The sequence below is a fragment of the Hylobates moloch genome, unplaced genomic scaffold (genome assembly GCF_009828535.3).
Source record: "Hylobates moloch isolate HMO894 unplaced genomic scaffold, HMol_V3 SCAFFOLD_9, whole genome shotgun sequence".
In the NCBI taxonomy this organism is placed as follows: domain Eukaryota; kingdom Metazoa; phylum Chordata; class Mammalia; order Primates; family Hylobatidae; genus Hylobates; species Hylobates moloch.
Genome location: NW_026652284.1, coordinates 33,384,559 through 33,397,765, shown reverse-complemented (window position 1 = coordinate 33,397,765; position 13,207 = coordinate 33,384,559). Strand labels below are relative to the sequence as shown.

Below are 13,207 nucleotides of genomic sequence, written 5' to 3'. Positions count from 1 at the left end.
AAAGTCTACACGGTATAATTATATATAATAATATGTTAGCAATTTGTAGACATTTAGACCAAAATGAACTTAAATAACAAATGGATAATGTCTTCTGACTTAGTTCTGGAGAGCAGAAGCATCACAGTGTACATCCCAGGAAAGAAGTTTGGGGAGGATATTGATCAACAGATGACTTTTCCAGTTCAGTGCAGTTTTTGGTCTTTTGTTGATATGGATTCATCTTCAAGGAGAAATGCACAGAAAATCAACACTCTAATTGGTCAGATGGTAAGGCATATGTATATTTTATTGTTAGAATGTTGTTCAAGGAATTGTCATAAATTTTAATACATCTTAATATTTTTGTTATTAACCTGTTTCTATACTTCACTGAGTACCAGAACTACCTGATGACCCAGTTGTTTAAAAATTGTAATGTTTTTTAGCTATGTAGATCAGATATCTGCTCACTGGAAATTACTATTTGAATAGGTAGCTAGAGAGTCTTTAAAGAGGCTTTAAAAAAATCAATCAACAAAAAGTTCCCAGACTATTAAAAAATTACCTTAAATTATAACTAATATGATAAATAATAACTTTAATAATAACAAGACATAATAATTACTTTGTAATTAATTATTTCCAAATTGTGAAAATTACAAAGTTTAATGTTTGCCTGTTACCTTTTGGTTTGATGTAGGATTGCAGTTTGATTCCAGCTAACCTTGTGGAGGCATTTGCTTTATTGATTAACTGCAATGAGTCATCTCCCTGCCACCCATTTCTTCCTACTGTGCAACACACTTTGAACAAAGCCATTAATCCTGAAGGGCTGTTTTATGCAGCTTCTAGACAGTTCACAACTGAAGATTTTGAAAAGGTAAAGGTGGATAAAATGGTTACCCAGAATCCCTATGCTAATGTTTCTCAAATTATATGGAAGTCCTTTTCAGTGCTGGATTTTCTTTACTTAGGATTCTTTATTCCATCTTGGTTCCAGCTTTTAAACATATTAGGGACATTGCATAGAAGTTATTTAGGGTTAGGCTGGTGTGGTGGCTCATGCCTATAATCCCAGCACTTTGAGAGGCCCAGGTGGGTGGCTCACTTGAGGCCAGGAGTTCGAGACCAGCTTGGCCAACACAGTGAAACCCCGTCTCTACCAAAAAATACAAAAATTAGCTGGGCGTAGTGGTGGCACCTGTAATCCCAGCTACTCGGGAAGCTGAGGCAGGAGAATCAGTTGAACCCAGGAGGTGGAGGTTGCAGTGAGCCAAGATCACACCACTGCACTCCTGCCTGGGTGATAGAGTAAGACCCTGTCTCAAAAAAAAAAAAAAAAAAAGAAAAGAAAAAGAAAAAAGAAAGAAATTATTTAGAATTATTTAGGGCTATAATTAAAGAAAAAACTGTGTTAGGTAATGAATATTAAAATTTTCAGTTTGTTTTTGTACCATTGTCCAAATCAGCACAGCTGAAAGAATCTCAGTGAAAGAAAACCAACATAGAATTTTTCTATAGAAATTTATAATAGGCTATATAGATATACAGTTATTTACATTTTACTGTCTATTCAAAGGGATTGTCCTTAGATGAATACCTTCGAGTCCTGACTTTAGGGGATATATAGCATGATTCACTAACCCATTTTAATTAATTACCCTGACATTATCAAAACATATGTGACATGTTCAGAGAACCTGAGAGTAGGTGATGTAAATTTAGTAATAATTATCGTAGCTATTAAAGGTGCTCACGGCCGGGCGCGGTGGCTCATGCTTGTAATCCCAGCACTTTGGGAGGCCGAGGCGGGCAGATCACAAGGTCAGGAGATTGAGACCACGGTGAAACCCCGTCTCTACTAAAAATACAAAAAAAAATTAGCCGGGCGTGGTGGCGGGCGCCTGTAGTCCCAGCTACTCGGAGAGGCTGAGGCAGGAGAATGGCGTGAACCCGGAAGGCGGAGCTTGCAGTGAGCCGAGATTGTGCCACTGCACTCCAGCCTGGGTGACAGAGCGAGACTCCGTCTCAAAAAAAAAATAAATAAATAAATAAATAAAGGTGCTCACATATATACAACTGAAACCTTTTTAACTACTCAAAAATCTGTCCAAATAGAGTTCACCTGTCTGGGTATGATAGCTAAAAGGCAGGGGATATCAGAAAGTGGAGGTCTGAGTCACTAAAATTTTTTTTCATATCTATCTTCCTTGTGAGCATACTGCATGAGTAAAAGGTTGAAAGGCAAAATCGTCTTAAAAATGAATTATGAACATTGTTTATTCACATAGATTAGAATAGAAAAAAGAATAATATTTATAATATAATAAGGTTTTGGTTTTGGTTTTATTATATAGGAAAAAAGTAGTCTGTAGGAGTTAGGGTACTAAATATGGACAGGCTAATGACCCTGACAAATGTTGCTCATTTTTTTACCTGAGAAACAAGCCCAAACAATCTAGATTTATTAATTATTCAGGTATTTACTGAATACTTCACAAATATGAGCCTATTTCCATTCTTTTATATTCTCACAGATATATAAACTTTCTCTTTAATTTATCATTTAATTGAGATTAAAAAACAAGATACAGGCCAGGCAAAGTGGCTCACGCCTGTAATCCCAGCACTTTGGGAGGCCGAGGAGGGCAGAAACCTGAGGTCGGGAGTTGGAGACCAGCCTGACCAACATGGAGAAACCCCGTCTCTACTAAAAATACAAAATTAGCCAGGCATGGTGGCACATGCCTGTAATCCCAGCTACTCGGGAGGATGAGGCAGGAGAATCGCTTGAACCCGGAAGGCGGAGGTTGAGGTGAGCCGAGATTGCGCCACTGCACTCCAGCCTGGGCGACAAGAGCAAAACTCTGTCTCAAAAAAAAAAAAAAAAAAAGATACATAAAATAGTTAAGGAACAATTTAAGTGCTAAGCTAAGTGGTGCTAACTCAGGTATTTTAGGAATTCAGAAAGGAAGATATCAATGTAGAATGCAGAAGCTGGGAAAACTTCATGGAGGAGGCTGGACATTAGTTGGGCTGTAAGAAAGGGTAAAATTTAGATGCACAAAGGATGGGTGTTCTAAGTAGAATTAACAGTAGGAGTAAAGACTTAAAAGTAGAAATTAGTATACATGGAAAACGATAAGACCAGCTTGACTGGAGCAAAAATTGTAGTTTGGAGTCACAGGATTTTGGCATATTTACAGTAAGTCTTGCACAGGCAAAAGATTTTATAGTTGGTTTGTCAGACTATAGAGAACAGTTGTAGAGTGAACTGTAAAATAGTAAAAAGTGAAATAGTAAAAATGATTTCTCTGGAAGATAAATCTGTCTATTACACAAATCAAAGTGGATGGAATTTGTTGCAGCCTGAGCTCTCCAGAACACAGACTGAGATGGAGTTTAGTGTGCCAATGTGTATTTGAGAGGGCTTTTCTGTCAATACCTGCGGACTTTATAATGTCCTCCCCCACTTCTGCCTCAATCACTCATGTGATGTGGACTGTCCTGAGGCCATCCCTGAAGGGGCTGACAGCACTGTCAGTAACTGGGCAACAAGTCCTTTCCTGAAGGAGGATATTGGTGGCTTATGATCATGCCATCTTAGAGAGAACTTAGAGAGGGTTATTGATACTATTAATAGTATATCCAGTTCTGAAAGCCTGGAGAGAGTTGTGGAGAATAAAGAAAACAAAGAAGCCAGGATATATACCCAATCCAGGACATGTCCAGTCTAGGACATGTTTCTATGCTTTTCTTTTCTTTTTTCTTTTCTCGCTCTGTTACCAAGTTGGAGTGCAGTGGCGCCATCTTGGCTCATTGCAACCACCACCTGCCGGGTTCAAGTGATTCTCCTGCCTCAGCCTCCTGAGTAGCTGGGACTACAGGTGTGTGCCACCATGCCCAGCTAATTTTTTTTTTTTTGTATTTTTAGTAGAGACAGTTTCACCATATTGGCCAGGCTGGTCTCGAACTACTGACCTCAGGTGATCTGCCTGCCTCGGCCTCCCAGAGTGCTGGGATTACAGGCATGAGCCACCAGGCCTGGCATAAAATTTATATTTTAAGTTTAACCTTTAGAAAAGCATACAGATGGCTGGGCACGGTGGCTCACACTTGTAATCCCAGCACTTTGGGAGGCCGAGGTGGGTAGATCATGAGGTCAAGAGATTGAGACCATCCTGGCCAACATGGTGAAACCCCATCTCTACTAAAAATACAAAAAAATTAGCCGAGTGTGGTGGTGGGCGCCTGTAGTCCCAGCTACTCAGGAGGCTGAGGCAGGAGAATCACTTGAACCAGGGGGCAGAGTTTGCAGTGAGCCGAGGTTGTGCCACTGCACTTCAGCCTGGGCAATAGAGCAAGCCTCCGTCTCAAAAATAAATAAATAAAATAGGCTAGGCGCGGTGGCTCATGCCTGTAATCCCAGCACTTTGGGAGGCTGAGGTGGGCAGATCACCTGAGGTCAGGAGTTTGAGACCAGCCTGGCCAACATGGTGAAACCCCATCTCTACTAAAAATACAAAAAATTAGCTAGGCGTGGTGGTATGCGCCTATAATCCCAGCTACTCGGGAGGCTGAGACAGGAGAATCGCTTGAACCCGGGAGGCTGAGGTTGCAGTGAGCTGAGATCACACTATTGCACTCCAGTTTGGGCAACAAGAGCGAAACTCCGTCTCAAAATTAATAAATAAATAAAATAATAAAATATAAATTTTATAGTTAATAGCAACCTTTCTCCAGGTGTAGGTAGTGTCAGAAAAAAAACAGTAACCTTATTATAGTTAATTTTTCCTATGGTTATCTGAATTGAAAAAACTAGAAAATAACTAGGATAGTAAAAAATGTGGAAATTATGTCACAGAGAAGAACTTTGGGAACTAGGAATCACTGACTCTGAAGGAAAAAAAAAAGTCCAAAACTCAGAAAAAACAATGATAATCATTGTGTTGCAGAATTATTCTCTACCCAAATCTTACTCAATCACCAAAGCCCACCTTCAAAGCAGTTAACATAGTGTTTCCCCTCATGCCAAACGTTAAGTGTTCTTTAAAAGGAAGGAAGGGAAGTAAGGAGGGCAAGTAGCTCTAGGCCAATGAGAGAAAGTTATGAGGAAAAAACTGTCAGAGAATTAAAGCTATTCAAAGGAAAGTTAGCTTCTGAGGGGGTGAGCCTTTCACTGGGAGCAAAGACATTGTAAAGTCATTCAAATATATTGCACAGAACATTTCTGCACTGAGAGAGAGGAGATTATTCTGGGTAAACTTTAATATCCTTTACAAGTATAACACTGTGATTTAAAGTGTTCAGTGACTTCAGGATGGCCCCAGACATTTACTCTTTCTTATGTAATAAAATATGCAAACTTGTAAAAATAAAGTGCCAGTATACTTTTGATTTCTGTTATATTGATTCCATAATAAAGCTTGATTATCTTGGATTTTTCACACTTTTTAGCTATTGGCTTTTGCAAAGAATTTGAATGTAGAATTCAGCTTGGAAGCAGAAAGAATGACTCATGGCTATTATCTAGCAAGTCGCAGAATCAGAACAGGCTCTGTATGTGGATCAAAGCTGTCAGCATCTGCATTAAAATATCTGTAGGTATTCAATTCAAGATTTTAAAATCAGCATTGAGTTTCAAATGATGTGTTTAATTAAATTGCTAATTTACCTATTTCACTTGTTTCTCTGCTTGATTGCTAGTTGGTTGGTTTGTAAATGGCCTTGTTCCAAAAGGACTAAAGGCTTCACAATTCCTTTTGTTATATCATGTTACATCATTTTAATCTCTAATAATTTGTTTACTAAACTGATTTTTATTGGATGCCACATATGAGATATGTCTGAGAAAAGTGCACTGATTTCAAATGCAAGTCCTTGTTTTTAAAAATGTGGCTGTTGGCCAGGCATGGTGGCTCACACCTGTAATCTCAGCACTTTGGGAGTCCGAGAGGGCAGACTGCCTGAGGTCAGGAGTTCAAGACCAGCCTGGGCAACAGAGTAAACCCCGTCTCTACTAAAATACAGAAAATTAGCCAGGCGTGGCGGCACGCGCATGTAGTCCCAGCTACTCGGGAGGCTGAGGCAGGAGAATTGCTTGAACCTGGGAGGCAGAGGTTGCAGTGAGCTGAGATCATGCCACTGCACTCCAGCCTGGGTGACACAGCGATACTCCGTCCCAAAAAAAAAAAAAAGAAAAAAATGAGTGTTGGCCAGGCACAGTGGCTCATGCCTGTAATCCCAGCATTTTAGGAGGCTGAGGCAGGCAGGTGGCTTGAACTCAGTTCAAGACCAGCCTCAGGGCTGGGTGCAGTGGGTCACACCTGTAATCCTAGCACTTTGGGAGGCTGAGGTGGGAGGATTACTTGAGCTCAAGAATTCGAGAACAGCCTGGGCAACATAGTGAGACCTCATCTCTATTTAAAACAAACAAACAACAACAACAACAAAAAAAACCAGAGCAGCCTGGGCAACATGGTGAAATCCTGTCTCTACCAAAAATACAAAAAACTAGCTGGTTCTGGTGGCAGGTGCCTGTAGTCCCAGCTACTCAGGAAGCTGAGGTGGGAGGATTGCTTGAGCCCATGAAGCGGAAGTTGCAGAGCGCCTAGATGTGCCAATTTACTCCAGCCTGGGTGACAGAGTGAGACCCCCTTCTCAATTAAAAAAAAAAAAAGCCTGGCCTAGTGGCTCACGCCTATAATCCCAGCACTTGGGGAGGCCAAGGCGGGGGGATCACCTGAGGTCAGGAGTTTGAGCCCAGCCTGGCCAACATGGTGAAACCCCATCTCTACCAAAAAAATACAAAAAAAATTAGCTTGGCGTTGTGGTGCATGCCTGTAGTCCCAGCTACTCGTGAGGCTGAGGCAGGAGAATCACTTGAACCTGGGGGGCGGAGGTTGCAGTGGGCCAAGATTGCGCCACTGCACTCCAGCCTGGCAATAGAGCAAGATTCTGTCTCAAAATATATATATATATCTTTTCATATGTAAACTGAGACTATGTGAGTTCAAACACAAAACATATTTTTACTATAGAGAAAAGAACATTCTGAGAAAATAGAACTTTTAAAGTGCGGTGGTGCACACCTGTAATCCCAGTACTTTGAGAGGCCAAGTGGGGTGGATCACCTGAGGTCAGGAGTTCACGATCAGCCTGACTAACATGATGAAACCCTGTCTCTACTAAATACAAAATAATGAGCCAGGCATGGTGGCGAATGCCTGTAATCTGAGCTACTTGGGAGGCTGAGACAGGAGAATCACTTGTACCTGAGAGGCAGAGGTTTCAGTGAGCTGCGATTGAGCCATTGCACTCCAACCTGGGCAACAAGAGTGAAACTCTGTCTCAAAAAAAAAAAAAAAAAAAAGCAAACAGTATAATTTGATCTGAGTATTTTAAATGTTACTTCAGGAAACAGAAAGCATTATGTAATTCTGTTTTCCATTTTGAAACATTTATCAAAGAATTGACTTCTACTTGGCTTATCTTTATAGCATTTTTTCAACTTTATGAAGATAAATATACAGTTGGGGAAATTAACTAAACATGTCTAAATCTTACGGATTTATACTTGACATTTTCTGCCAGTTCTTCATCTGTCTTATTTTATATTGCAGTTTTAACAATATATTTATTTATTTATTTATTTAATGAATTATTTTACTCCTGGTTCTACTTCACAATTATTTCGAGATTACACTTTAATACTATAGCAAATAAAGAAATGGTCTGTCAGTAGGGGACTGTTTAAACTATGGTACTGCTACATCACAACACAGTGAAGCTGTGATGCAGCTATTTATTAAAAAATAAAGTAGTTAATATGATAACTCTACTTTTTCACATTGTAGAAATAAATACTAAGGGTGGTTTGTGAAACAGCGGAGTAAATAAACCCCTAGCTAGAAGAGTCATAAACCTTGAATTTTTCTCCCATTTCTACAGACAGATAGCTAATCACAAGCATCTTTGCTTTTCTAGAGAAGTGGAGCTGAACAATACTTTCTAAAGGCTCTATACATATTCTGTCCCGGTCAACATTTTTAGAAAGATCTTGGATGAGGATATCAGAGACATGATAATTACATTTATAAATAAGCAATATTGGAGAGAACTTCACAAGCTTGAATTGTGATCTTAATCTAAAAGAAGAACGTTAATAGGATAAATGTAAAGCCCTCTGTTAGATGCCCAGACTCCCTAGTATACGTGTGAATTGATGAGAAAATGGTAATGTGGCTTAATATGAAAAGATATGAAAAGGATTTGATATTTCATTCTTTTTATGTTTAATAAGAGTAAATAATGTAATGTGGCTATTAATAATACTGAGAGTTGGTGTCATATTAATAGAATATATATCAAGAGCAACAAAATGCTAGTTATGCCTCATCTCTACTGTGATGGTCAAAACTGCTGTCGTACTGTACTGAAAAGGAGTATTAACCAAATTAGGTCATGAGGAGAGTAGCCATCATGGTGAGGAGCTGAAAATTATGTCTTATAGCATAGTAAAGGAACTAGAAATATTTAACTTGGAGGAGAGAAAACATGGAGCAGTCGAAAAGTTATCTTTGCATATCTGAAGAGCATCATATTAAGAGGTCTCAGAAGACAGAACAAGAGACCTATGGGTAGAAATTGCAGTGAAACTAATTTTAGCTTAGATTGATAGAATCTTGGTTATAGTTAGTTATGGTTATACTTAGTTGCAAAACTTTCAAATGCCTTTACTTATCTGCCTTTTATAGCTGAGTTTCAAAAAATCTCATACATTAAATGATTTATACAAAGTAATACGAGACTCAGCCTAGGTTTTCTGATTCCCAAGTTCAGCAATCATTCAGATACATCACATTAGATTGAAGGAGATCTTTCAGGTAATGGAAGCTGGTTAAAAAATTAAAAATAAAGGAACGGATTGCCTCATGAAGCCATGAATGCTAGGAGAGGTCCAAAAGAGACTGGAAAACGAATAGCCCAGGATGTTGTAGAGGAAATTTAGTTTTCTGATGAAAGTTTGAACTTTGAATTCCAAGATCCCTTCCAATGCTGAAATTGCAAACAAAAATCTTGCAAATCTATGAGGATTTTAGATAAATGAAAGACTAAAAGAAAAAGTCAAGGATTTGTCTGTAAAAGATAGTTAGATTAATTTTCCCAATTGTGTATTTATCTGAACAAAACTTCGAGAGGGGAGTGTGGAATGATAAATAAAAGCCAGGATGGAAACCAAAAGGATACTGGCTTGTTCTGGAACAGTCTATTTAAGTTGGTGGGAAAAAAAAATCCTTTGAAAAGAAACTAAAAATTTTTTTTAAGTAAGAATATGCTTTAGGTGTGGCTAAGGTTCATATATGTCTTGGTTTGTTCCTGCCAAAATATACATTATTTTTATAATATCAACATATTTTCTTTGGCAACTGTTTTCTTTTTAGTGTTTTCCTATCTGAAGCCCATGCACGACTGAACTTAAGGAACAAAGTGCTTAAAGAAGATGTGCTGATTGCAGCCTTACTATTTGAAACATCCCTCACATTGAAATATGGTAATGAATTAAATTATTAATGATCACTACAAATAACTTTATTTAACCTTAAATATTCTTAGTTGGTTAAATTAAAATGTTACATATATTTTTAAAATATTATTTTAAAGAATAACAAATCTCTACCAGGTAAGGCCTGTTTTAATTTGGGCATTTATTAACTGTTTCTGGGTAGTATCATCATCTGATATTTTTTTTTTCATTGAAATACTTAAATATTTAATAGATTAAAGGCAGGAATTTTATTTATGCATTGATTATTCAAGTTTTTACAGATCAGTTTCCTCTGCTTCATAACCGTAATTTAGGTGTAGAATTATGATGCTCATTAAAGGTGATTTTGATTAATAACCCCACATTCTCCTATTTTCTTTTTTTTTTTTTTAATTATACTTTAGGGTTTTAGGGTACATGTGCACAATGTGCAGGTTTGTTACATATGTATCCATGTGCCATGTTGATTTCCTGCACCCATTAACTCGTCATTTAGCATTAGGTGTATCTTCTAATGCTGTCCCTCCCCCCTCCCCCCACCCCACAACAGTCCCCGGAGTGTGATGTTCTCCTTCCTGTGTCCATGAGTTCTCATTGTTCAATTCCCACCTATGAGTGAGAACATGCGGTATTTGGTTTTTTGTCCTTGCGATAGTTTACTGAGAATGATGTTTTCCAGTTTCATCCATGTCCCTACAAAGGACACGAACTCATCATTTTTTATGGCTGCATAGTATTCCATGGTGTATATGTGCCACATTTTCTTAATCCAGTCTATCATTGTTGGACATTTGGGTTGGTTCCAACTCTTTGCTATTGTGAATAGTGCCGCAATAAACATACGTGTGCATGTGTCTTTATAGCAGCATGATTTATAGTCCTTTGGGTATATACCCAGTAATGGGATGGCTGGGTCAAATGGTATTTCTAGTTCAAGATCCCTGAGGAATCGCCACATTGACTTCCACAATGGTTGAACTAGTTTACAGTCCCACCAACAGTGTAAAAATGTTCCTATTTCTCCACATCCTCTCCAGCACCTGTTGTTTCCTGATTTTTTAATGATGGCCATTCTAACTGGTGTGAAATGGTATCTCCCTGTGGTTTTGATTTGCATTTCTCTGATGGCCAGTGATGATGCGCATTTTTTCATGTGTTTTTTGGCTGCATAAATGTCTTCTTTTGAGAAGTGTCTGTTCATGTCCTCTGCCCACTTTTTGATGGGGTTGTTTGTTTTTTTCTTGTAAATTTGTTTGAGTTCATTGTAGATTCTGGATATTAGCCCTTTGTCAGATGAGTAGGTTGCAAAAATTTTCTCCCATTCTGTAGGTTGCCTGTTCACTCTGATGATAGTTTCTTTTGCTGTGCAGAAGCTCTTTAGTTTAATGAGATCCCATTTGTTGATTTTGGCTTTTGTTGTCATTGCTTTTGGTGTTTTAGACATGAAGTCCTTGCCCACGCCTATGTCCTGAATGGTATTGCCTAGGTTTTCTTGTAGGATTTTAATGGTTTTAGGTCTAACATATAAGTCTTTAATCCATCTTGAATTAATTTTTGTATAAGGTGTAAGGAAGGGATCCAGTTGCAGCTTTCTACATATGGCTAGCCAGTTTTCCCAGCACCATTTATTAAATAGGGAATCCTTTCCCCATTTCTTGTTTTTGTCAGGTTTGTCAAAGATCAGATAGTTGTAGCTATGCGGCATCATTTCTGAGGGCTCTGTTCTGTTCCATTGATCTATGTCTCTGTTGTGGTACCAGTACCATGCTGTTTTGGTTACTGTAGCCTTGTAGTATAGTTTAAAGTCAGGTAGCGTGATGCCTCCAGCTTTGTTCTTTTGGCTTAGGATTGACGTGGCGATGCGGGCTCTTTTTTGGTTCCATATGAACTTTAAAGTAGTTTTTTCCAATTCTGTGAAGAAAGTCATTGGTAGCTTGATGGGGATGGCATTGAATCTATAAATTACCTTGGGCAGTATGGCCATTTTCACGATATTGATTCTTCCAACCCATGAGCATGGAATGTTCTTCCATTTGTTTGTATCCTCTTTGATTTCATTGAGCAGTGGTTTGTAGTTCTCCTTGAAGAGGTCCTTCACATCCCTTGTAAGTTGGATTCCTAGGTATTTTATTCTCTTTGAAGCAATTGTGAATGGGAGTTCACTCATGATTTGGCTCTCTGTTTGTCTGTTATTGGTGTACAAGAATGCTTGTGATTTTTGTACATTAATTTTGTATCCTGAGACTTTGCTGAAGTTGCTAATCAGCTTAAGGAGATTTTGGGCTGAGACAATGGGGTTTTCTAGATATACAATCATGTCATCTGCAAACAGGGACAATTTGACTTCCTCTTTTCCTAATTGAATACCCTTTATTTCCTTCTCCTGCCTGATTGCTCTGGCCAGAACTTCCAGCACTATGTTGAAAAGGAGCGGTGAGAGAGGGCATCCCTGTCTTGTGCCAGTTTTCAGAGGGAATGCTTCCAGTTTTTGCCCATTCAGTATGATATTGGCTGTGGGTTTGTCATAGATAGCTCTTATTATTTTGAGATACGTCCCATCAATACCTAATTTATTGAGAGTTTTTAGCATGAAGGGTTGTTGAATTTTGTCAAAGGCCTTTTCTGCATCTATTGAGATAATCATGTGGTTTTTGTCTTTGGTTCTGTTTATATGCTGGATTACATTTATTGATTTGCGTATGTTGAACCAGCCTTGCATCCCAGGGATGAAGCCCACTTGATCATGGTGGATAAGCTTTTTGATGTGCTGCTGGATTCGGTTTGCCAGTATTTTATTGAGGATTTTTGCATCAATGTTCATCAAGGATATTGGTCTGAAATTCTCTTTTTTGGTTATGTCTCTGCCAGGTTTTGGTATCAGGACGATGCTGGCTTCATAAAATGTGTTAGGGAGGATTCCCTCTTTTTCTATCGATTGGAATAGTTTCAGAAGGAATGGTACCAGTTCCTCCTTGTACCTCTGGTAGAATTCAGCTGTGAATCCATCAGGTCCTGGACTCTTTTTGGTTGATAAGCTATTGATTATTGCCACAATTTCAGAACCTGTTATTGGTCTATTCAGAGATTCAACTTCTTCCTGGTTTAGTCTTGGGAGGGTGTATTTGTCGAGGAATTTATCCATTTCTTCTAGATTTTCTAGTTTATTTGCATAGAGGTGTTTGTAGTATTCTCTGATGGTAGATTGTATTTCTGTGGGATCGGTGGTGATATCCCCTTTTTCGTTTTTTATTGCATCTATTTGATTCTTCTCTCTTTTCTTCTTTATTAGTCTTGCTAGCGGTCCATCAATTTTGTTGATCTTTTCAAAAAACCAGCTCCTGGATTCATTAATTTTTTGAAGGGTTTTTTGTGTCTCTATTTCCTTCAGTTCTGCTCTGATTTTAGTTATTTCTAGCCTTCTGCTAGCTTTTGAATGTGTTTGCTCTTGCTTTTCTAGTTCTTTTAATTGTGATGTTAGGGTGTCAATTTTGGATCTTTCCTGCTTTCTCTTGTGGGCATTTAGTGCTATAAATTTCCCTCTACACACTGCTTTGAATGTGTCCCAGAGATTCTGGTATGTTGTGTCTTTGTTCTCGTTGGTTTCAAAGAACATCTTTATTTCTGCCTTCATTTCATTATGTACCCAATAGTCATTCAGGAGCAGGTTGTTCAGTTTCC

At 38.5% G+C, this 13,207-nt stretch overlaps 1 protein-coding gene across 1 annotated transcript in view; it reads left to right on the top strand.

The window, feature by feature from the left end:
• Positions 1–13,207, top strand: part of MCMDC2 (minichromosome maintenance domain containing 2) — a 58,106-nt gene that overhangs the window by 24,186 nt on the left and 20,713 nt on the right. Inside the window, exons 11-14 of the mRNA XM_032759635.2 lie at positions 104–270; positions 683–862; positions 5,440–5,582; positions 9,426–9,535. Coding sequence (XP_032615526.1) covers positions 104–270; positions 683–862; positions 5,440–5,582; positions 9,426–9,535 — 600 coding nt within the window. The remainder of the gene's footprint in view (positions 1–103; positions 271–682; positions 863–5,439; positions 5,583–9,425; positions 9,536–13,207) is intronic.